The 23,566-nt window shown below is 46.0% G+C and overlaps 1 protein-coding gene across 6 annotated transcripts in view; it reads left to right on the forward strand.

Moving 5' to 3' along the window:
- The window catches only part of SCUBE2 (signal peptide, CUB domain and EGF like domain containing 2), a 61,767-nt gene extending 42,326 nt beyond the window's left edge, over positions 1–19,441 (forward strand). For all 6 annotated transcript variants that reach the window (XM_032489051.1, XM_032489053.1, XM_032489054.1 and 3 more), the window contains 7 exons: positions 5,921–6,091; positions 7,076–7,243; positions 7,949–8,110; positions 9,448–9,645; positions 10,816–10,968; positions 14,661–14,740; positions 15,547–19,441. In XM_032489051.1, the coding sequence (XP_032344942.1) occupies positions 5,921–6,091; positions 7,076–7,243; positions 7,949–8,110; positions 9,448–9,645; positions 10,816–10,968; positions 14,661–14,740; positions 15,547–15,699 (1,085 nt within the window). In that variant the 3' untranslated portion in view covers positions 15,700–19,441. The remainder of the gene's footprint in view (positions 1–5,920; positions 6,092–7,075; positions 7,244–7,948; positions 8,111–9,447; positions 9,646–10,815; positions 10,969–14,660; positions 14,741–15,546) is intronic.
- Positions 19,442–23,566: the final 4,125 nt, after the last annotated feature.

Below are 23,566 nucleotides of genomic sequence, written 5' to 3' on the forward strand. Positions count from 1 at the left end.
GTTGAATTTGAGTTGCAGCAAGACTTCCAGGCAGAAAAGTGGGAGTCTAGGAAAATGACCTCACTTCTCCACTTGCAGACTGACCCTCCTCTCCTGCATCTGTCCACACGTGCTCTGTCTAGTCTCCTTTTGAAACTGGATGAGCAGCCCATGCTCCCATGCTTCTGCCGAAGGCAAACTCCTCCCCTGGGCCCTGGAGCCCACTCCCTCTCACCGGCTCAGGAACGCTGCTCCCACTGTTGTCCCCACTGACCCCCATCTCAGAATTCTTCTCCTCTACGGGGTCATTTTCAAGGGCACACAAACCTACCTCCTGTCTTACAAACCGACTAAGTCCTCCTGTGACTTCCTGCTTCTCTCCAGATACGGCCTCCTTTCTTTGACCCCCCCATAGAGCCAAACTCCTTCAAAGACTTGTCTAAACTCGCTCTCTCACCGACCATTTTCTCTTCAACTCTAGCCAATCTGGTTTTCATTCCCAGCTTCTCCAACGAAATGGCTTTTGCCAAGATTTTTAACAACCTTCACGTGACCAAATCCAGTTGCCAGCTCTCCCTCAGACTCTGCTGATCGCTCCCTCCTCCTGGAAACTTTTCTCATGGGTTTCACACACCACACACTCTGGTTCTCCTCCTGCTTCACCAGCTGCTCCCTTTTCATTTTCCATGCTCACCAAATTTTTGATCTCTAAACATCAAGGATCCCAGGTCTCAGTCCTCCATGCCTCTCCCTTATCGTCACCCTCTCCTGGGTGACCCCTTCCAGTGCCATGGCTTTAAATTCTGCCACACGCTGGTGACTCCCAAACTGCCCTCTCCACCTCTGACCTCTATATGAGTTGTGGACTTCTCTGTCCCAGAGGGGCTGAACATTTTTGATCTCACACACACACCCATACACACAGTAAAACATTTATGAGTGTTTACTTATTTTAAAATTACAGACTTGTACTATTGGCTAATATATTATGTACATCATAAAAGTAGAAGAATGAGATACAGATTGAATAAACAAAATTTTAAATAGCTGGCTAGCCTCTGAAGGTACTGTGTTTACAGCCTGGCAAGGTTCATTGTTAACAGTAGTGGTTGTAAATCATTTTTCAAATAGTCTTTTTGTTCATTGCTAGTGTTTTGTCTCAACTCTTGTCCAGTCTGATTAAATCACAACTCTTTCTACCTCATGATGTGGTTTGACAAGGGCTAGTACCAGAAGAACAAGCTGTGTCAGCTCTGTCCTTCCCTGTTGTTCACCTGCGCCTGCATCATTGGTCCTGCATCGCTGGTCCTGCATCACTTCCAGAGTTTCTACAAGAATCATTTGAAGTTGCTTTCTATTTTGTGATGGTTAGTTTGGTTGAAACTAGATAATATAATCAGGAAATCTATTCAATGACCCATAATTAAACTGAAATTCTTCTCAAGACACTGAAAAGAAGCAAGTCAGTCAGTGCCTCCCCACTTGCATGGCCAAAAGTATCTAACACTCAACGTGTCTAAACAAAACATTTTATTCTCCCTCCCTCCAAAATAAAACCTGCTTCTGCTTCATCTGCATGACTGGCATCCCTGTTTGCCCAGTTGCTCACATTGAAAACCTCAGTCTTCTTGTTCTGTCATGCTCCTTATGGGATCCATTAGCAAATCCTGTGTGATCTGTCCTCAGAGTCTATCCCAAGTCTAACTGGCTTTCCCTCCCTCCGTTAGTAACTCTCTGTTCCACACCACCGCCATCTCCCGCCCGGTCTATTGTGATAGGCTCTGAATTGTTCCCCTCAGGCTGGCCTGCCTTCCGTCTCTTCTCCACACTCACATAAGTCAGATCATATCACCGCCCCATGCAAGACCTCCAGCACAGCTTCAAGTATGGTCTCATTTTCTTACCACGACCTTCAAGAACCTCAGTAGTCTGGCCCTTGCTTGCTTTTAGAGTTTGTCTCTTATCACCCAGCCCCTTTCACTGTGTTCCTGCTACACTGGCTTTTTGGTATTAGGCAATACCGTCACAAGGCTGTGGCCCTCATTTCACACTGATCTCTGCTCAGAGAGGCCATTTCCCGGCTGCTCTTCTAAAATAGCATTCGTGCAAGCTCCACCCCCATCACTCTCTTCCTTCCCCTCCTCCCCTGTTTTACTTTTCTCCGTTGCACTTACCTCTAGTTAGCATTCTACTGTATATTTATTTGTTTGCTCATTTATAGGCCATATTCTCCACTAGAGTGAGAGCCCCTTTAGGGCAGGGCCATGTCTGTCTTCTTCTCTACTGTCTCTCTAGCTCCTAGAACAGACTCAGCACATAGTCAGGGCTAAGCATTGTTGGGGGGGGGGGGGATTAGGTTTTAAAAATTTTAATTAATTAATTAATTTTTAATTTTTTTAAAATGGAGGAACCCAGGACCTCGCACGTGCTAAGCATTCTCTACCACTGAGCTGTATCCTCCCTGCAGGGCTAAGTATTTACGTAAGTGAGTAGATAAGTCTTCCCAGGGACAGCAGATGAAATCCCAAGGATAGTTGCTAATATTAAGAGAATAGAGAGCAAAGGGCAAATCTTTGGGGGAGAGACTTAAATTGGGGGCAAAAGAGGTACTCTACAGGGAGTGAAATCTCAGCCCCACTCACTAGGCATGAAGAAAACGTGGCAGGCCCTGGGGAACGCAGCAGGGAAGGCACCAAGTGGGGCTCAGCTCACTGCCCCAACTATAAGAATGTTCTGAGCACACACCAAAACCCCGGACAGAGTGACAAGTCCGCCTCTTAGCGCGAGGGGGTGCTATCTCCTGTTATCCTGAAACATGTGAAAGGGGTTCAGCCCAGGATCCTGAAGCCACACCTCTGCCTCGAGCACCTCGTCTCTGAGCTGTGGCAACGTGGCGGCTCCAGGAGACCCTGGGAATTCGAGTGGGCTGCCCCGGGCTCTCCTTCAGAAGTCAGGGTGTGATTCTTAAGAAAACATGCTGGAGGGTGACCTCTTTTATTGGGTTCACCATCTGAGCTGTAGAGAGACCATGTGTTTGTCCATAGCCTGAAATGCTCAAAGGCCGTGGTGTTGAAAAGAGGGCCAGCCTTAGGTCTCTTCGTCACCATTAATCCTGGTCCCCGCTGGTCTCTCCCTTTTGCATCAGAAAAGCTTTCTTGTTTTTTTTTTGAAGAGGGGAGAAAACAGCTGTGCTGGATTTGAGAATCGGATTTTAATGGTCACTGAAGACACACAAAAGCTTTGCTGTGATCTTGAAGTGTTCTGGGGGCGTTGACTCCTTTGTCTGGGGCAGCAAACAAGCCGGCTGCTCGAGGAGAGAGAAGCCACTGGGACTGGGATCCAGGTCTCTGTAGGCCAGATCTGCAGCACTTTTGCAAAGAGCTGTTTTCAGACATTTCTTTATGGCATTTCAGAATCGCTTTTTCGTGTTTAGCTCATTTTTACCTTGTGAAAGAAACAAGTGAATGTGGAAGGGGCTTGGCATGGATTCTTTCTCTGGAAGGGAAATGGAAACTGTGAGTGACAAGATGAGTGTGTTTCCGTGGAGCAGGTCTTTTACTGTGAGAACAAAGAACCCAGCGGCCCAAGGGGCATTTCTCAGTCCTCTGCTCACTTGAGAAATTGCAACAGACGTGGGAGATTATGAGGCTTCGCAAAATGTAACTTTTCAAAGGTGTGTGGGGTGGGTGTTCAGTAGTTCTAAGGAGGAGTGGACACCCAGAGCAGCGAGAGGCCATCCAGTTCCTCTTTGCAGTGAGAACGATTCTCGTCCACCTGTGGAGGGGATTGTTTTCTGCCAGAGGAACTGGGATGGAATCTGAGTCTAAGGTATGACTCATGAGGCCACTGGAATCCTTGCCATCGCATGGGCACTGTCCCTTTAGGTGAGTGAGTGTTGTGGTAACAGCTGTCCCCAAAATGGAAATAGCTTGGGCTAGAGGGGCTTGGTTTTATTTACTTTCTGCCAGTCTTCATGACAGTTGGGTTGTTAGAACCGTGCAGGGGTTATGCCCTCATGTACTGGCCTGCTGTAGGCCCTGGGATAGTCAGGTGAGATACAGGATAAAAAGCCACGAATTCCTAGCACATAATTCGGTGCAGCTTTTCATGGGAGATGAGCTGAAACCAGAGTAATTATGGAAACCATTATCCAGTAGGGCTGCATTTAGAGACTCAGTCTGGAATTATCGGCTCTGTCTGCCACAGTTCTCTGCACTATCCTCATTATAATGTTGTTTGACAAGAAAGCAAGAGTTTGATTCACTTTTAATTTTTAAAAAAAATCATAAACTTAAATTAAAATGATATGTGCATATTATAAAAGAAAATCCAAGCAATATAAAAAACTATCAAATATTACTTTAGAGTAGACTTTATTGATTGCATTTAATTGGAGAAGTAATATTTGAAATGTGGCGTATTTTGGCTTACTATGATTTTTTAAGAAGCCTCATTTTTGGTTTCTTTAGATTATGGAATAAATAATGAGAAGACATTTTTATTACTGGTAATAGAGAACTTTGCCATGTTTAACGCTAAAAGTACATATGTGAATTACATTTGTAGGCTAGAATGAAAACCAGTGTTCCCCCTTACACACATTCAAGAGCTATAATAGCTACTTTTATCAAGTGATATTTTGTTTTCTATTTCTTGCTTAGGTATAAAAGAGTATGTGTTTATTCCAGTCAAACTCTCCTGATACCCCATAGAGAATTGTTGGCAAAGTCTGTAATTGTGATTCAGTCTACATTTTTGTTCAATGACCTTTTTCCTCTTTAAACTCAAAGGTCTTGAGCTCACTGTAGGTGAATTTCACAGATTAGCTGTGGGATCTTGGCAGAATTATTTAACATCCCTAAGTTTCTGTTTCTGTGCAGTGGTGCTAATCATAGGTTGTTCCTTCAGGTTGTTTCCAGGACTGAAAAGAGAGAACACGTGTCAAGCTTGTGGCATGGTGTCTAGTAGCTCGCTGAGTACTGAACGTCAGTCATCAGAAAGGCTATTATGATGGTTATGATGATGTTTAAATATTACATTAGGGAACCCAAAATTCAGTATATTTACTTTCTGTTCCTATCCTAAAATAAGATATAAGCCCATGTTTAACTAATAACACCAAAATATAATCAGAAGCACAGTTTATTCATTTCCTTGTGTTGACTATTTCAGGAGACGTTTACCAGGGTTTACTCTCTGTAATGTATTAATTTTATTACAAATATGAAGCATGCTATTTTGCAGAGTTTATCTGAAGACCCTTGAGATCACCCTCCCCACAACCGACAGAGAGTGATCTTTTCAAAACACAGCTTCTGGTGGTATTCCTCACCTTTCGATGGCTTCTTTACCTGCAGGATAAAATCCAAATGCCTGGCATTCAAGGACTTTTTCAGTCTATCCTCAGTCTATCCTTTCTTCCCTTTCCTCCCACATGTTAGGCATGAATCTTCACCTGCCCCCTTTTTTATCTGGGGAGCTCCTACTCATCCTTCAAGGCCTGACACAAACGTGGCTTCTTCTAGGAAGCCTTCCGGGATGCCACCAGCCAGAATTAACAGCACCCCCTCTATTCTTCCAGCACCAGCCCTATATTTAATGAATTATTTTCACCTTTATACTCCTTCTGACAGCCTCGTTAAGTAGGGAATGTCATTAAGTGCTTGTGCTCAAAAATAATTAGGGCCACTGTGATCCTGGTTCCCAAGAAGCTCATGGTCTAGGGAGAGAAGACCTGTAAATGCCTTTTACAGTGAATGACAAGGATCTTGGCAGAGGGGTGTGCTCAGGGAACCCAGAGGTGGCACACATTCTGTATTCAGAGGGGTTGATTGGGGAGGTGTTGGGTCAAAGCCATCTGTTTACCTTCATCTCTGTCACTCACATTATCCTTCCTTGGCCTCTGTCCCTCACTGACCAGATCATTTCCCCCTTTGGCTAGTCAGTTGCAGGGCTGGGACTTATTATGATGGCACACAAGAACGCTGCATTTTATGTCCAAATGGAACCTACCAAACCGAGGAGGGACAAGTCACATGTGAACCATGCCCAAGACCAGAAAATCCTGGGGCCCTGAAGACTCTGGAAGCTTGGAATGTGTCTGAATGTGGAGGTAAGAATTCTGTCTGCCCCTTCTTCCTCCTGCAGTCTCTGGTATCATTGTGTAGACGGAAGGCATAAGTAGCATTTCAGTGTAGATGATGCACTCTGCACCATGGAATTCCTACTAGCAGGGACTGTACTGGGCTCATTCTTGGCTCTCAGAGCCTAGTTCAGTGCCTGACACATGCTGCGCTGACGCTCACTTGAACAAATAAATGATCTTATAGAATACCTTGGCAGAAAAAAATGTGTAAATGTTGCAACTGCATATTGAATCACTGTATATAGATATCACCTGAGTGATCCCCCAGTGTGTAGGGGCTGCCTGAAAGTGTCAAAAAATGGAGAAAGTAGCCCTGATTATTCTTCCAGCTTTAGTCTCAAAGTCAGAGCTTATTGGTTTTTTTAAAATATGTTCATCTGGTTATTTTGTTAAAACTCAGTTTTAAGAGTTTTTATTTGTCTCTAATAAAATTTTAACTCTGGAACCACTCTTACTTAGGTTCTGCGGACTTATTTATTTTATTGGTAACTGTCTTTATTAAACAGAAGGGACAGCTGTACTGACACTCTGTGGACTCAAATGAAAGGTGTGATTTGATGTGGCGATTTGTAGGGGATGTCCATGGCAGAGTGCATCGGAGCCCTGCCTCCCCTTCCAGTGAATCTCAGCTTTAGTTCCCACCTTCATGACTCCAAACTCAACTGCAGGACCTTTTCTGGTTTAAAAATCAGGTCCTCAGATTGACCGTGTGACTCCTACCATGTCTTTGACCTGTTATCCTTGGCTTCCACCTTTGCACTGTGCTGTGTAGCCCTGCATGTCAGCTTCAGGCACTCTTGTGTGACCTAGACAGGGTCAGCAGCAGGGCAGGACAGGCTCTCCTCACTGAGGTGGGAGCTGAGGTCAGCACAGGGTGACAGGCCTGAGCACATCTCTCTGATCTCAACTTCCCTGGAGGCTTTGCTCACCTAGGGTCATTCATCCCCCCAGGTCTGTGCCAACCTGGTGAATATTCCACGGATGGCTTTGCACCCTGCCAGCTGTGTGCCTTGGGCACATTCCAGCCTGAAGCCGGCCGTACTTCCTGCTTTCCCTGTGGAGGAGGCCTCCCCACCAAACACCTGGGAGCCACTTCCTTCCAGGACTGTGAAACCAGAGGTGAGGACTTAGCAGCTTGCCTTTTCCTGAAACTGAATTCCCCTTTGGAGAACCCTGGGGGTCTGGTAGAGATCTGATCAAGCCCAGCCCCAAGATGCCCCATGTGGTGCCCCAGTGACAGGGAGGCCAGGTCTCCAGGGCCATTTGCCCCTGCAGGATGTGCAGGGGGCAGGAGAACTCCTAGACACTGTCCCCCACTACCCCCCTCCAGCCACCTTGGCCCCTTCAGACGGGGCTGACTGCAGGGACCACCGACCAGGGAGGATGGGCAGGTTTAGTCCACAGCTCCCTCTATGTCCATACCCTTACCTGGAGCACGCCCCTCCAGACAGGCCCTACCCCTTCTCCAGGGCCCCACTCCGCTGTCCCTGCAGGAGCCTGGTGTCAGATCTACACCCTACATGCTCACAAGCACCCTGTGCGTGAAGACTCGGGCTGTGAGCATTGCATGGACCGTAAACTCTGAAGATACACCCGTACCTTGTTCCCTTTGTGTTTTTCTCAGTGTCATGAGTCACAAGTCCCACCCAAGCTGGCTATTTAGGGAATTAAGTGTTGATTAGCCCCAGATTAGTAGGAAAGCAGTACTTCATTTGAGCATGAACATTTCTTTCACGAACTGTGAACCCTTTTGTGTTGCATTTGATGAAAACATGGTCTCTTTCTCTCTCTTTTTCCCTTCTCCACCCTCCCCCACCCCCACAGTTCAATGTTCACCTGGACATTTCTACAACACCACCACCCACCGATGTATTCGGTGCCCAGCAGGAACATACCAGCCTGAATTTGGAAAAAATAATTGTGTTTCCTGCCCAGGAAATACCACAACTGACTTTGATGGCTCCACAAACATAATCCACTGTAAAAGTAGGTCCCTTTTCACAGTTCTGATTAAGACGGTATGTTCCTGGGTGGGGGTGGGATGGGGGCTGGAACCAGGTAGGTTCAGGACCACAGAGATGTTGTTAGCTCAGCTCATGGCTCTGCAGATGGGCGCTGAGGAGAGCAGGGCTTGGTCTGCAGGTGCTCACCGGTGTTCATCCAGACTCCTTCTCCAGGCACATGCACACACTGCACTTGCTGTAATTTCCTCCCAAAAGCAAAATTTCAGTTCAGCTGAGTTCAGCAAGCATTGAAGCATTCTCAAGCAGAATAAGTTCCTGGCCCTGCAGACAGCATGGGTGGTAGGATTGCAGAGAGAGCCCCTGCCTTGAAAAGGAGCTTACTGCTACTTGGAATATCCTCGTCTGTTGGTAGGTTAGATTTGGGAAGTTTACAGTGTGACAAGATTCTTCCCCCCACCAAGACGGAATCTGTTTCCTTGTCTTCCCACCCCTGGTCCTTGGTTGGCTCTTCGGAGCCACAGGTCGCCCTTCGGGCTGGAATGCAGTTTTCTCGACTCCATGGCTCTCCCCTCCTGCTTTTTGCTCCAGGAACAAAAGTCTCTTTATTTTATTTTTTTCTAATGAGAAGAATAAATCCCAGTTACAATCAGAGAGAAGAAAGGTTATCCCTTCAACCTCTTCTCCTGCCCAGGTTCACCTGACAGTTTTAAATAATAAGCTCCTTGAGGACAAGAATATTTGTTGGATGAGTGGAGGTTCAATGAATGAAGATATGGCTGAGGTGGTGTGTGTGTGTGTATGTGTACCCACAAGTGTGTGCTCCTTGCCTTTGGTGCTAGAGGTGAGTATCCAGCATGCCCCATACTGACTGAGAGCTAAATGGAATTCTCTTCTTCACTTAAAAATAAAGCATGGCCTTGACCAGAGAGAAACATAAAAGAATATGGCTGTCACGTCCTCATCAAAGATCACTAGGAAAGGGTCGGATTTCCTCTGCTGAGCAGTAGCTCTATTCTCCCTATTTTGACAGACCTACGAGTCTTATGCCATGGGTTCTCCTGGCACTTGGACTGTGTAAACAAAATCGGGAAAACTAAAGTTATCCTTTTGTTTCATAAACACCTGTCTCTGACCTTGAATGCCTTCAAGTTAATGAGAAAATGTACCCTGGGAACTCGGAGGGGTGGGCTCTGTGTGGGCTCCCAGGGGGCCCTGGGGATTACGGGGCAGACACATCTCCAGGCTCTGTTCCTTGAGGGCCATAGGGACGCAGTGACTCTCCTCAGCTGAGCTGGCTCTGGTCAGGACAGAATGATGGCTGTGTCGTGCCTTCATAACTCAGGGCGTTTCCTCTTCCAGACAGAAGATGTGGAGGGGAGCTGGGAGATTTCACCGGATACATTGAGTCCCCAAACTACCCAGGCAATTACCCAGCCAACACCGAGTGTACCTGGACCATCAACCCACCGCCTAAGCGCCGCATCTTGATCGTGGTCCCTGAGATCTTCCTGCCCATAGAGGACGACTGTGGAGACTACCTGGTGATGCGGAAAACTGGTGCGTCTCACCTGTCTGCTGCCCTCCCCTTCTGAGGCCAGCTGGGAACTCTGGTGGCATGCTGCCTGGCTTAAATGGGAGAAGCAGGCCTGGAATGTCACCTCTGTATTCAAAGAGAGATGGGATGTGAGTTTATAGAGTTTGCCAAGAAACAAAATTTAGACCAAAAACACACGTTGAGGCCTCTTGCTGAACCCTAGAGGCAGTGATCCTGCAAGTCAGTTTTCCCCTCGGTGCTCATTGGGGACCCTCGTCCACAAGGACATGGAGTGTCAGTGAAGCTCACGCAGGGCTGATCCCAGACACTTGCCTCACCCTGGGAAGTAGCTTGTGGCTTGGGAACTGACCAAGGCCAAGGGCATGGTCCAGCCTGATTAATGACCATGTGCCCAGAAAGGGATGCTGCTTAGAGGCAGTGTAGTGAGGGGGCTCTGTAGCCAGGCTGCCTGGATCTGAATCCCAGCCCCACCTCTTATTAGTTCTGTGATCTTGGGAATACATTCTGGAACTTTCTGTGCCTCAGATTGCTCATCTGTTAAAGTGAGGACAATAAGAGCTGCTACCTCATAGGGTTATCATGAGGAAGAAATGAGTTTGTAGTTGTAAAGCACTTGGAATAATAATGACACATGGAGCCACTAGGTGTTTGCTATGTCTTATTAGTGGTTACAATGTCTGAAGTCACGTGTGGGTTTGAATCCTGATTTTTTTCCACATACTGGCTGTGTGACCCTGGGCAAGTACTGAATCCCTCTGTAAGTGAGAACTTCCTATGGTTTTCAGGGGTTTGAGCGAGATAAAGTGCTAGCACGCTGCCTGGTCTCAGGAAGCGTGCAGTGAGTAGTGGTGATTACCACCAGGTTACAGCAGGTTGGGTCTGGAACGTGCAGGCTGTGTCCTCAGCTCCTTCAATTGCTGCAGCCTGGGCTGCTGCTGTTAGCCAGCCATGGGCCTGCCAGTGAGCCTTCCCTGGGGCCCACAATCGCCAGCTACATCTACAGGATTTCCGGGACTGTGGCCCTTTCAATGGCTCAGCTGGTCCTGAAGAGCCCTTCAGCATAACTTGATTTGCGATGTGAGTGGTGTGCTGTGAGTGAAAGATGAGTGTTCACTGTCTGCACGCTCAGTGATGAGTCTCGAACCCCGTCCCCCCCCAATTTCCCTTGGCAGCTTCGTCCAATTCTGTGACAACGTATGAAACCTGCCAGACCTACGAACGCCCCATCGCCTTCACCTCCAGATCCAAGAGGCTGTGGATTCAGTTTAAGTCCAATGAAGGGAATAGCGCCAGAGGGTTCCAGGTCCCGTATGTGACGTATGATGGTAAGCGCTGTGAAGCTCAGGCTGCCACATGTGTGAGAAGCTTCTCTGCTTTGAACACAACCAACTTCTGGGCCAGCTGGTGGACTGCTGACAGGCACACATGCTCAGAAAGGGGGCAGGATAAGGAGAAAGGACACTGCTGACTCACAGGTGCCAAATTTTCAACAGGCATTCAGGGACACTGACTGCAGGGATAGAAAGATGTTTTTAGAAAGTAAATAAAAGTGAGCATAGTTGGGTGGGTAAGAACATAGGCGTTGGAGTCAGCCAGGCTGGGTATGATCTCTTCTGTGATTTTGTGTTATACTACTTACATCTCTAAGCTTCATTTTCTTAATGTGTAAATGAGGATAGTCACTAGACTTAATGTAAGAGTTCAGTGGGATAATCCACAAAGGACTTGGTGTGGTGCCTGGCACATGGTAGATGCTCAATAAATAATAACTTATTACGACTGTGGCTTTTGTTATACAGAATCCTAAGGAGGGGGAAAAGACCTGAGTTCTGGTCCTCTCTATGCCACTAACTTGCTGTGTGATTTGGGGCAAGTTAGATGACTTCTCTGGTTTTATTTTCTTCTTGTTAAATGAAGGGGTGGCCCACGTGAGCCCTGGGGCCATACTTAGCTCTGAGCCTTGGGTAACAAACATTTACTAGGAATACAAAATGAATTGGATCTTGTCCTGGGGGACCTCCTGATCTACTGGGGGAAGAATCATCTGTTCATCATGAATGTATTCATTCATCCATGCAACAAATATTTTTTTCATGCAACAAATATTTAATGAGCATCTACTATGCCAGATATTGGGTGAGGTGCTGGAGACAACATGGTTAGTGACACAGACACAAAAAAGCGTATAGTGTCATAGATGCTATAATGGGCTTGGACAAAACTCTGTGTGAGGAGAGGAAGGGGCAGCAGTTAATTTTGCATGGGTTTTTGGAAAGAGTAGAGCAAATCCTCAAGAGATTTGGGTCTTGAAAGAATATATAAATTTTCATATAAATAGGAGGAAGAACATTCAAAAAAAGGGAGTGACATAGGCCAAAGGATGGAGTACTCGGCATGTTGGGGGCTGATGAAAAGCCTGATTTGGCTAGTTGGTAAGGTGCATAGGGCTTAGCAGGAGAATGAGATTAGAATAGGGTGGGGTTAGGCTGTGAAGAGCCTTGAGTGCCAAGCTCAGGGGGGTAGACCTAATCTTTTAGGGGGCCATTGAAGGTTTTTAGGCAGGCAAGTGCCAAAAGTAGGTGTTTTGGAAAGACAGTATTCTATGGATTTCCTAAAAACACCTCACAGAGTTTATTTACATGTGACAAAAGCTAGAATCATCATCCCTGTGCCTGAAACCATGTCAGACCCTGAGACAAGGGCTCTTGGTATCAGACTCCTAGGTGGAGACACGTGGCTCCCATGTGCTTCTGCTGAGACACAGAGAACCTTATCTCCCTGACGGCAGCCAGGTGACAGCCTCCCTTTCTGGAATCAGGAAGGAACCAAAAAGCCACGGAGACTCCAGAGTAAATGTCACCAAAACTCATACACTTTTGTCCAGGTGTTTTCAACTCTGTGTCGCATGAAAATGTCTTGATTTTTTTTTTAATTCAAATAAAGAGTTGTAGCTCGAACCAGAGGATGCTACACATAACCCTGGTTAGGCCCATGAGAGTGTGCCTGGCATACGTCACAGCAGAAAATAGTTGAAAACGGCTTCTTTGGGGGGAGGGATGGGGGAGGGTATAGCTCAGTTGTACTGTGCTTAGCATGCATAAGGTCCTGGGTTCAATCCCCAGTACCTCCACTAAATCAAACAAACAAACAAAAAAACCTAATCACCCCTCCCAAACAAAACAAAGAAACAAAAAAGTAAAAATAAATAAATTGAAAATTAAAAAGCAACAACTGCTGCTTTGGCCATGCAGAGGCCTTTTCGGGTCCTCACTCAGAGCCTATTTAATTTTTAACTTAACATCTATTTCAGACAAGTTTGATATGTGGTTTCAAGCCCAGAAGAATAGAAATCACATTGAGAAGGGGCAGCTGAGGCTGCCACAGGCTAGCCCACTGGCTGGGAGAGCAGGGAGCGCAGTAGCCTCGCTGACCTGTGCTGAGCTTATGAGGCCTAGGCACGTCCCGAGTGCCCTCGACACGGCACATTCCTCACAGCTGCCCATGTGGTAGACACGACCCTTTCCTGATTGTACACAGGAGGCCACTCTGGCTTAGAGATTTAAGTAACTGGCTCGAGATCACAGCAGGACAAAGTTGCAGGGGACTTTGGGACTCCAGGGCCTGAGTTCTTACCTACAACACTTGAGCGCTTTTCTCATGATGGTTGGAGCAAGTGACGAGACACAGTAGTTCTTAAAAGCAGAGGGAATCTTAAAAGATGGCAGTCTGGAAGCATTTGGCGTGGTGGCAAAGAGCTCTCCAGCGCAGCAGCAGGCATGGTGCTGTGAACTCTCTAATGGTGAACTCCCAACATCAGAGGGAGCTACGGATTTGAGGTGGAGACTGCAGCAATGGAATTCAAGATTAAAGAAAACGTGCCCTTACTCATATGTGACATATTTTATGTTCACTAAAATAAAAGGATAAGAAGAGACCACATGAATAGGGTACCAGAGATATTGTACATGCGTGAAATTAGTGATTGTATTATCCTATGAATTTCCATCTACCATTCCTTGACTAGGAGAAACATTTTCAAGAACTCCTCCCACACAGTTCCAATGATGTTCTTATGATTTGTTTGGTTTTGTGGCACATAATATGTATACAAAGAGGCATTTTTTTTCTGCGTGGCATTTGAAAAATATTGTGTTTTGTATATGCTTGATTTGAATTATGATTGTAAGAAACAGGCTAAACCTTGAAATGCTACTGATACATCAAGGAATATGTGGACCAAGAGTTGACCTTTGGGACATAGCAACATGGAGATCACTGGTGAACCCAACAAGAGCTTTGCAGGAATGGTGGGGGCCAGGGTTGGTGGGACTGGGTTTGAGAGAGAAAAGAATTAGAGACAGTGAGTGTTGACACTTCTTTCAAGGAGTTTTGCTACAAAGGGGAACAGAGACATGGATGGAAGCTGGAGGTAGAAGTAAGGTCAAGAGAGGGTCTTTTTTTTTTTTTAACCATCTTTATTGTGGTGTGATTCCTGTACAGTAAACTACACATATTTCAGATGTACAATTTGATGAATTTTGATAACAGTATACACCTATGAAACCACCACCACAATCAAGATGGCTAACATTTCCATCATTCAGAGAGGGTCTTTTTAATTGGAGACGTAACAGCATGTTTGCATGCTGATGGGAAAGATGCAGAGAGAGAACATGTTCATTGTAGGAAAGGAAGGACAGTGGGACAGGGACAGTGCGCTTGATCTGGTGAGAGAACATAGAGGGTAAGCAAAGTGGAGGGATGGGCCTTGGCTGCACAGAGGGCTCGTCTGAGGGAAGAAGAAACAGGAAAGGTGGGTGCAGATGCCAGTGGGTGAGCAGAGGTGGTGGGGTTGTGGAAGTTCTCTCCTATTGCCTTCTTAGTACCAGAGGGGTCATTGTTCTCATGGCAGCTACAGAGGAGGCATTTCTCAGAACCTTATTTTAAAATGAAAGAAAGAGTGAGCTGACAAATAACTAAGCCATACAAATGCAAAATATGTCCTTTATGCAAACAGAGGACTACCAGGAACTCATTGAAGACATAGTTCGAGATGGCAGGCTCTACGCATCTGAGAACCATCAGGAAATACTTAAGGTGAGTATGTACCTAAAATGGGCACAGCAGTCACACAAAGGGCTCTCCAAGCACCACTGAGGAAGGATTTCCCCCTGCCCCATATTGCTACCTTTCAGACAGTAAGCCTGCTCTGGGCTGAGGTCAGTTTTGTATCTTACCAGATTTTTTTTTTTTAGTTCTAGTGGCAGTTTTTAGTGTTGTCAAGTAAAGTTGTATGTTTTTCATTTAGAAATATGTGGAGGAGCAGTGGGAAACTTGTTTACCATAAATCCAAGCCAGTGGCAAATAGTGTTTTCATGTTCATTCTCCAAATAGTTGAAGATTCTTGGCTCCTTGTTCATCCTTCAAGGCTGAAGTTCACCAAATTTTAGATACTTTTAAGTATAAATAAACAGTTGCCACACCACTAACCCTATAAATATTCCCCAAATTCCAAAGTTGTCATCTGGTTTAGAAAAACAATTTTTTATGTATCAAATTTTCTTTTATACAAGTAATATGTGCTTTTTGTAGATAATTAGGAAAAATAAAAATTGGAAAAAAAGATAAAAATCAGAGGCTGGGGATGGGTATAGCTCAATGGTAGAGCACATGCTTAGCATGCATGAGGTCCTGGGTTCAGTCCCCAGTACCTCCATTAAATAATCAAACAAACTTAATTACCCTCCCTCCCAAAAAATTTTTCAAAAAAAAAAAATCAGAGAAACAATTTTCACAAAGTGTTTTTCAGCTAATCAACCTATTGCCTAACCGTGAGATGTTATACTTCAATGTTGTAATGTTTAAATATTTTGGCCCAGTAACAAAAATTATGTTCTTTTTAGGATAAGAAACTGATCAAGGCTCTGTTTGATGTCCTGGCCCACCCCCAGAACTATTTCAAGTACACAGCCCAGGAGTCCCGAGAAATGTTTCCAAGATCCTTCATCCGATTGCTACGTTCCAAAGTGTCCAGGTTTTTGAGGCCTTACAAATGAGTCTGCCCACGTGCCACTCAGCACAATGTTCGGCCCATGGGCTGGTGGGACACAGCCATCTGTTTCTGCAGCCAGCAGAGTCGGATAATGCTGCCTCTAGTAGCAGTGACTGGTTAGAGTTCAATTTTTATAGATAATACAGATATTTTGGTAAATGGAACTTGGTTTTTCTTTCCCAGCGTTGTGGATGTGGACTGAGAACGGCATTGAGTCTTACCCGCTTCTCACTGCTGTGGGCAGATGTCTTGGATTCATCAAGTGCTGGCTGAGTGGGACTTCAGTCAGCGCAGGTGAGACTCACCTGTCCTTCTTGGTCCTCACTCCTCTTCCTGGACGGGAGGCCCCAGAAGGGCTGCCTTGTCCCAAACGTCACCTTCTTCCAGCAGAGCCCTCTGTCAGGGGGCCCTCTGCAGTCAGATGCAGGCTCTGACCAGGCAGAGCAGGACAAGGGGAGGGAGAGCTATCCAGGTACCATCCACCTGCCCGAGACCTGGGAGGACTTGATTTCTGCACAGTCTTCTCCAGGCTGTGTGACCTAAGTTTGATCCCAGCAGCTTGAGTTCTAAGCAGTGATCACTAAAAAAGACTTAAAGCAGAAAGATTTGAAATCAGAAGATAGAAACTAAGCACTTCCACAGACATCCTCATGTAGACCTATTGATGGCCGTCCTTGTTCCAGTTTCCACCTCGTAGCAAGTGCACAGAGCTAGTCTTACACCCCCAGCTGTGCCTTCAGACACAACCTGGGCACCGCAGTAGGGCCTGGAGAGTTCAGATTGGATGTGATCTCCTTGATGGATGAGAATCATCTGTCATTCATGAAAAGGAGACTTCACAAACCCTCAGTCCGTACCGCCAAGGGTCCTCTCTCGCCATGGGCTTCCCCCTCCAGGGTGTCCTGGGTCCAGGTGGGACATGGGGCAGACCCGCTTCTCATGTTTGCCTTCCCCATCTCCAAGGTCAGAGACTGACCCGGCTCTGAAGGCACAAACGGCAGTGTTCAGGGTGGTCTCTCTCCCTGAGTGCTCACACCACTGCCAGAAGCAGCTACACAAATCCGGGCCTCTAAGCACCACAGAACCCTCTCACTTTCAGGCAGCCCCACGGGCCCTCACAATCCTTTTCTCCCATAGGAACTTGATTTTTCAATATTATTGAATTTTTAAAAATTGAAATCCACAGGTGAATAAAAAAGAACCCTATCAAACAAGCTGCCATTTCCCTAATGATTAGGCTGACTACTCACAATCATAGTGTTTAATTTCAATAACAAACTAACTCTGTACACCATCAATTCCCTATGCCAAAGTACAAAAAAAGGTTAACAAATATTTTTAAAGAAAACAAAGACTATCTCATTTATTGTTGAACTCACTTTTCACCTCAGTGGTTTTTTTTATAACCTATCTAATCAAATCTTTCTTCTTTATTTGGATGGTCCTAAACACCCATCTCTAAGTTTTCCTTCAAAAATTTGAACGTCTTCATTTTAAAAAATAATCATTAATACAAGTACTTGGAATTTGTCATGCCAGAATTTGAACTACATTTCTGAGTCTGACCATAAGATGAAAATTCAAATGTAATATAACATTAGTTAATGACCTGACTGATGTGGAAGTGAGGTGAGCAGAATTGCACCATCCTGTCCAAGCATGTTAGTAACTTTGTGTTTAAGACTGTCTGATTCTGTATCACTGATTTCAGGAGAAGGCTAAGGCTGGCAGTACACTGGGGGTTGGAAGGAGGCTGCCTAAACCTGGTCTCTGTGAAGCATCCCTCAGGAGCCGGCCCATGCACGAGCCACTGAGGCCCTCCTGAATTTTCCTCTCTGTACCCATCAACCACTCTAAGAGGCTCTGTGGTCCTGTTGGAAGACTGGCTAGCAGGGGTTACTGTTTCTCCCTGCTAAAGCATACATAATTATCCAACATCTGCTCTTTGCCAGGCACTATCCTAGGCCCTAGGGACACGCCGTGACAAGACAGACAAGGTCTTGTTATTTTAGAGCTTACATTTTAGAGGGAGGAGACAGACAATGAACAAATCAACATGAAAAGTATCAGCTAGTAGTAAGTGCTATGCTGAAAATTAAAATAGGTTAATGTAGCAGACAACTGCATGTCTGCTTTAGGTTTGGGAATTGTGGAGGTCTCCCTGGGGAAATGACATTTCAACTGAAAAATAAATGGCAAGAAGAAACCAGCCTTGGGAAAGTCAGGAGGAGGGACATTCCAGATCAAGGAAAGCCAAGTGCAAATGCTATCAGGCAAGAACAAGCATGTGTGTAGGTCACAGCCTAGTGCGAAGGCAAGTGGTACAAGATGAGGCCAGGAAACTGGACAGGGGCCAGAGCATACTGGGTTTTGGAATCCAGAATGGGGGCTTTGGGTTTAATTCTAAATATGTTGTGAAACTTTTGGAGGGGTTTAAACAGAAAAGTGGGATGATCTGATTTATGTTTTTAAAAGGTAGCTCTGAGTACTACATGAGAATAGATTTTAGAAAGTAGGCATTGGAGGCAGAGAGCAGTTAACAAACCAAGCAGCCATCCAGTGGGAGCTGAGGTTGTCTGGGCTGAGGTGCTAGTAGTGGAGAGGAGAGAATAGGAGGATTCTGGACATGTTTGGGGAGAGAGTCAGCAGAACTTGCTGCTGCCTAGATGGAAGGGGAAGGAAAAGACAGCAACTAAAGATGACCTCTAGTTGCCTGAGCAACTGGGAGATGGAGGATACTGCAGGGGGAGCAGGTTTGGGACATGCAACAATTTTAAAACTCATCTACAAATTCTTTGATGTTCCTCCCATGGAAACTTGGGGGTCTTTTACCCTTCCTAAATCTGGGATCTGTGACTGCTTAACCAATACACATAGCAGAAGTAACATTTTACCAGTTTTTGGGCCCAGGACTTCAGACACTGGCAATTGCCACTTCCTCTTCTTGGGAAACTCACTGGGACCTCAGTCACCATGCCTTGAGGAAGCCATAGCAGCTTGTGAAGAGGCCATGTGAACAGTCGAACCAAGGCCCCCCCCAGCTCACAGCCCAGGTGACTCCCAGGTGACTCCCAGGTGACAGCAAAACTTGCCAGCTGAGTGAATGGGCTAACTTAGGTATGGATTCTCCAGCTGATGCTTCACCGAGCAGTCCTTGTTGAGCTAAACCAAAATGACAGACTTACGAGCAAAATCAATGATTGTTGTTGTTCTAAGTCACTAGGTTTTGGGTCACTTGGTTATTTCTTATGCACTAATAAGACATTGGAAAAGAAGAGAAGATCAAGAGTTCAGTTTTGGCCATTCTAAGTAGGAGATGACTATTAGATACCCAGATAATGAGTTCAAATAGGCAACAGATCCCAGGAGAGCTCAGGGCTGGAATATGAATTCTAATGTCACAGAATGAAGAATGAGATGGGTTGAGATCACCCGGGAAAAATATGTAGGTAAAAGAAGACCAGGGAACTCTGAATTCTGGGGTCCCTGTTGGCCACAGGGACAGAACTTCCAGGAGCTGCTGATTAAGTAAACAGGAAGAGGTCCGAGCTGAGCTTTGCATGCCCTCCACTGAATGCAAGTTCCTGTGGGAGAACTCTGGGTGGGAGCAGGGCCTGCACACGGCCTGCCCTCCAGCTGTGCATATTGTTATGGAGCCATTTACTGAAGTGCTGCTTTTATGGATTTAGCCACGTTTCCCTTGAGTTTCCAATGCTAATAAAAGAGTGCTTGCCTTTTCACACAAACAGCTGATTATCTTCACTTTGGAAAATTGCTTCCTCTGAATCATTCTCTGAGCTGTTAAGTGTGTCGTCTGTAGGCACTGACTGGATTTAGGTTTGCAGGTGATTTTATAATTGTCATGTGGAAACTTGGGAAAGGCAGCGACTGCACCACACAAAGCAAGGACTTGAGAACCTTTGCAGGAAGATGTAACAGGGCTGCTGCCTGCGGCTGACCGCTGCAGCTGGTGGGCCTGGGTGCTGGGAAACCCAGGGCGCCCACACCAGGCCTAGCCTCCATCTCCTCCGCTCAGACTAGATACCTCTGACTGGGGCTGTCAGTATCTCTGCTTCCTTTCACACAGCAGGATGGGGCCTGGGAGCCTTACCCACAGTCTACATCACTCTTAGCCAGTGTTTAGGAGGCACGTGGATTAGGTAAGGCTGGAGTAAAGCGGCTCCTCACCAAGTCGCGGGAGCCCCATTACCCATGACCTTCTTGCCAGGTAAGCCAACAGCTGCCTCTGAATCCAAATCCTGTGCATGGCCAGTAGGGCCCATCCATCCACAGGAAATTAGAAGCCTTGATGAGGCTTCCTCTCTGTAACATCTGCTCCAGGGGCTTGTGCACCCAGCTCAGGGGTGTCCTGAATATTTGTGGTACTCTGCTTCCCTCTCCCTTCAGGCAGTTCTGATCAGCCTGCAGGAGACCAACCTCAGCGGCCTAATGGCCCCGCAAGGCTGTTCCTGTGACTGACAGCCACAAAGACATAACCACTCAGCAGGGATCACTCTCCAGAGAGCACACTAGGATCAAAATAGATTTAGAAGGTGAAACCATTCTAATTCACAGGCAGGTTGCTGTCGCTGAATAAAAGAAATACAAATTAAACCCACCTATCGTAAACAATGATTATAACTCAACATTGCATGGTTTTCAGAGTATCTCATTAGGGGAATGTGACTACAGGCCTTAGTGACTAATAATTCTTTGTTATATGTTTTCTCATTCATTCATTATATAACATATTTGCTGAGGGCTTACAAAGTGCTTGGTATTGAGGAATTGGTGATACTGTAATGGGCAAAATGCTCTCATGGAGTTTAGATTCTAGTGGGGGGAGACAGAAAATAAACATAGAGTGTAAAGTCAAGGGTGATAACTGTTATAAATAAAATAGAAAAAGGTAAAAGGGTAGAGAATGAGGAGGCGGTGGGAAGAAGCTGGTACTTTAGATGGGGTGAGCACATTGCAGGAACCATGAATCCAGGCCCCTTCCAGGGCACTGGCTCGGAAACCAAGCCTGGCAGGTCCTCTACCCCTCACCTCCACCCCCACACCCCCAAAAGAACTTGGCCTCTCATCTCAGGCCAGTTGTGAACGAGCCGTTTTGCAATTCCTAGAACAGGCGCCACCTAGTAGTTGTAAATGGAAAACACCTTGTTTCAATCATCCCACTGCCTCTGGAGCTTAAATGCTCATAATTCAAGACAAAATGTTACCAATGGGATGCTGGGGGCTAGGGCTGTGGTTTGACAACTGAGGTCGTGTTGTTTCATATAGCCCTCAAGAATGTATCTTTTTAGATTTTTTCCTTCCCTCTGCCTGGCCTAATGCCTAATGACCAGGTGAGAAGTCATTGGTCATTAGGTCCTTTCAAACTATCCGCAATGCTCTGAATCATGTCTGTGTCCAAACACACACACACACACACACACACACACACACACACACACACACATACACTCACCCCCCTCCCCATTCATTCATTCATTGTTCTGGTCTTGTCACCATGCTAGGCTGGATGCATATTGCTGAGATAAGAGGAATAAATATTTGAAAGAATGAGGAGGAACAATCACTCCCAAACTGTAATCTCGTGTAATTTTTACCACACAAAGTTCCAAGATCTACCTCACCCCACTGACTTGACTGTCCTTCTGATCCTGTATACTATCCTAGGACTGAAGGATAATTTTGGAATTTTCTGTCTTTCTCCTGTGTAGTGCAAAAAGCAAATACAAACCTACCTCATATCTGAGTTCTGGTGCTGGCTTTGCCTTATTATACACACTTTGTGGTTGAAAAAAAAATTAATAGTTGCTGAGCAAGAAGTGGAACCAATGACCCCGGGAGGACAGACCCAGCAATGCGTGACTGACATGGTCATGGCCAGCGGAAGAGCATGCAGTGAAGAGTGTGAGCTTGGGGTGGACCCTGGCCAGGTCTGCTGGGCTCAGTCCTCTGCAGTCTTGATGTGTAACTCACTGTGCGTGACCACAAACTGGTCGTCATTACATGGTGCCCATGCAGCTGCAGTATATGATGCCTGTTCATTGTATAAAACTGTGGACAAGACAGCAAGATACTAATGACGGGCAAAGCAAGAATATGTGCCCAGAACCCCAAAGTTAGGTCCAGGCGAGTTGGCTTGAGAAAGGCAGATTTTAGCAGCCACATCAGGGCTTGAAGTTTTGAATGATGTGGGTACAACTATAAGAGGCTTGGTGAACCCTTTCACTCAGAGCTTCCAACAAGGAACAGAGGGGACTCAAGCAGCATGACTTACCCAATATTCCCTCTCTCAGGACTCCTAATGTACTTTTCTGAGAATGCATTCTCTCTGTTTCCCTTAGTGAAAGATTTCTCTAAAGTTCATGTTTCATAATGCTCATTTTCTCCAAGACTCCCATTATATCCTCTGCAGTACCTGGATTTGTATCCCAGCACTGCCACTTAATGGCTGTGACCTTGCACAAGTTACTTAACCTCTCTGTGCCTCAGTTTCCTCATATGGTAAATAAAGATACAGTACTTTCTAGATAGGGTTATTGTGAGAATTAAAGGAGTTCACACCTGGAAAACTCTTTGAAAACTGACTGGAATGTAGTATGGGCTCAATAAATGTTAACTATCATCATTATCATTATTATCTTTCTTTCATTATTTGAGACAAGAGAAGTTAAATCCAAGATACATTATTAAAATGGGTTCACACTCTGCTAGCTTCTCCCATTTCACTGAAACAGAAAGTGGGATGTGTTCTAGGAACAGAAGAGTTAGAGCTTGAAGTAGAAATGAAAGGCCACGATGCCTAACATGGGTTCTCTCACAAGATTTTCTGAGAACCCCTGTCCTCTCGAGCTGGGAAGCAGAAATGTGCTCTTCCAGTCTCCTAAGATTCTCAGATCAGAAATAGCACCCATACACAGAGACCTGTCAATCCTTCATCTTTCCTTATTTCCAGGCCTCAGCCTCCTAACGTGTGAGGATGGCACTACATCTCCTTGCTGAGCTCAGAATCACACATTCTCCAGAACTGCTCATCTCAGCTTGATGTTTCCAGCATGATGAAGTCTACCCTCTGACTCCAGGGAGGTAGTGTCCAGGGCTGTAGGCAAATAAGGCCAGTGAAGACACTCACTTTCGCAGAGTGTGAAATTGAGTTCCCAAAGTGAGTAATTTGCATGAGCTCCTGTGGTCAGTGGGACAGTCCTTGATGAGACATGAAGACACAGACCTGGCCGAGGTGAGTCTGACCATCATGCAGCATGTGCCTCAGAGAGCACAGAACTCAAAATAATCACAGTGACTTATCTCCCCAGGCAGGGCAGAGCTGGGTTAAAATAGGTCAGAGCGAATGCTGTGTGTGTGTGTGTGTGTGTGTGTGTGTGTGTGTGTGTCTATGTGTGTGTGGTATGCAAGTGTCTGTACGCCTGAGCACCTACACATTCCATAGGGCCCTTGGCCTCTCTGCTGCCAATGCCCCCAGGCCCAGGGCTTGCCCAGTGAGGGCCACTGACCCGTCACTGTCCCACCCAAGCAGCATGCTTAGTTACTTTAAGGGGAAGGCGGTGGAGGCCCCCGTCCTCCTGAGGTAGACAGAGGTAACCAGTGTGCGTTGAGCTGAGGCCTTCTCACCTCCAGCTGGGTGTGACAGAAAGAGATATGAAGCCGACCCACCACGCTGAGACTGGGCTGCATTCTGAGAAGCTTGCTGTCTCCCAAGATCTGTTTCCAGATGGAATAGATCTTGCCTGGCCTCTGGAGGGCCGCTCTTTCTCTGGGTTCTCTACCTTTGTTGTACAGAGGAAGGAAAGAAGACTAGGACTCATATTTCTTGAGGGTTCACTTTGTGCCAAGCCCTG

The sequence above is a fragment of the Camelus ferus genome, chromosome 10 (genome assembly GCF_009834535.1).
Source record: "Camelus ferus isolate YT-003-E chromosome 10, BCGSAC_Cfer_1.0, whole genome shotgun sequence".
NCBI classification, from domain to species: domain Eukaryota; kingdom Metazoa; phylum Chordata; class Mammalia; order Artiodactyla; family Camelidae; genus Camelus; species Camelus ferus.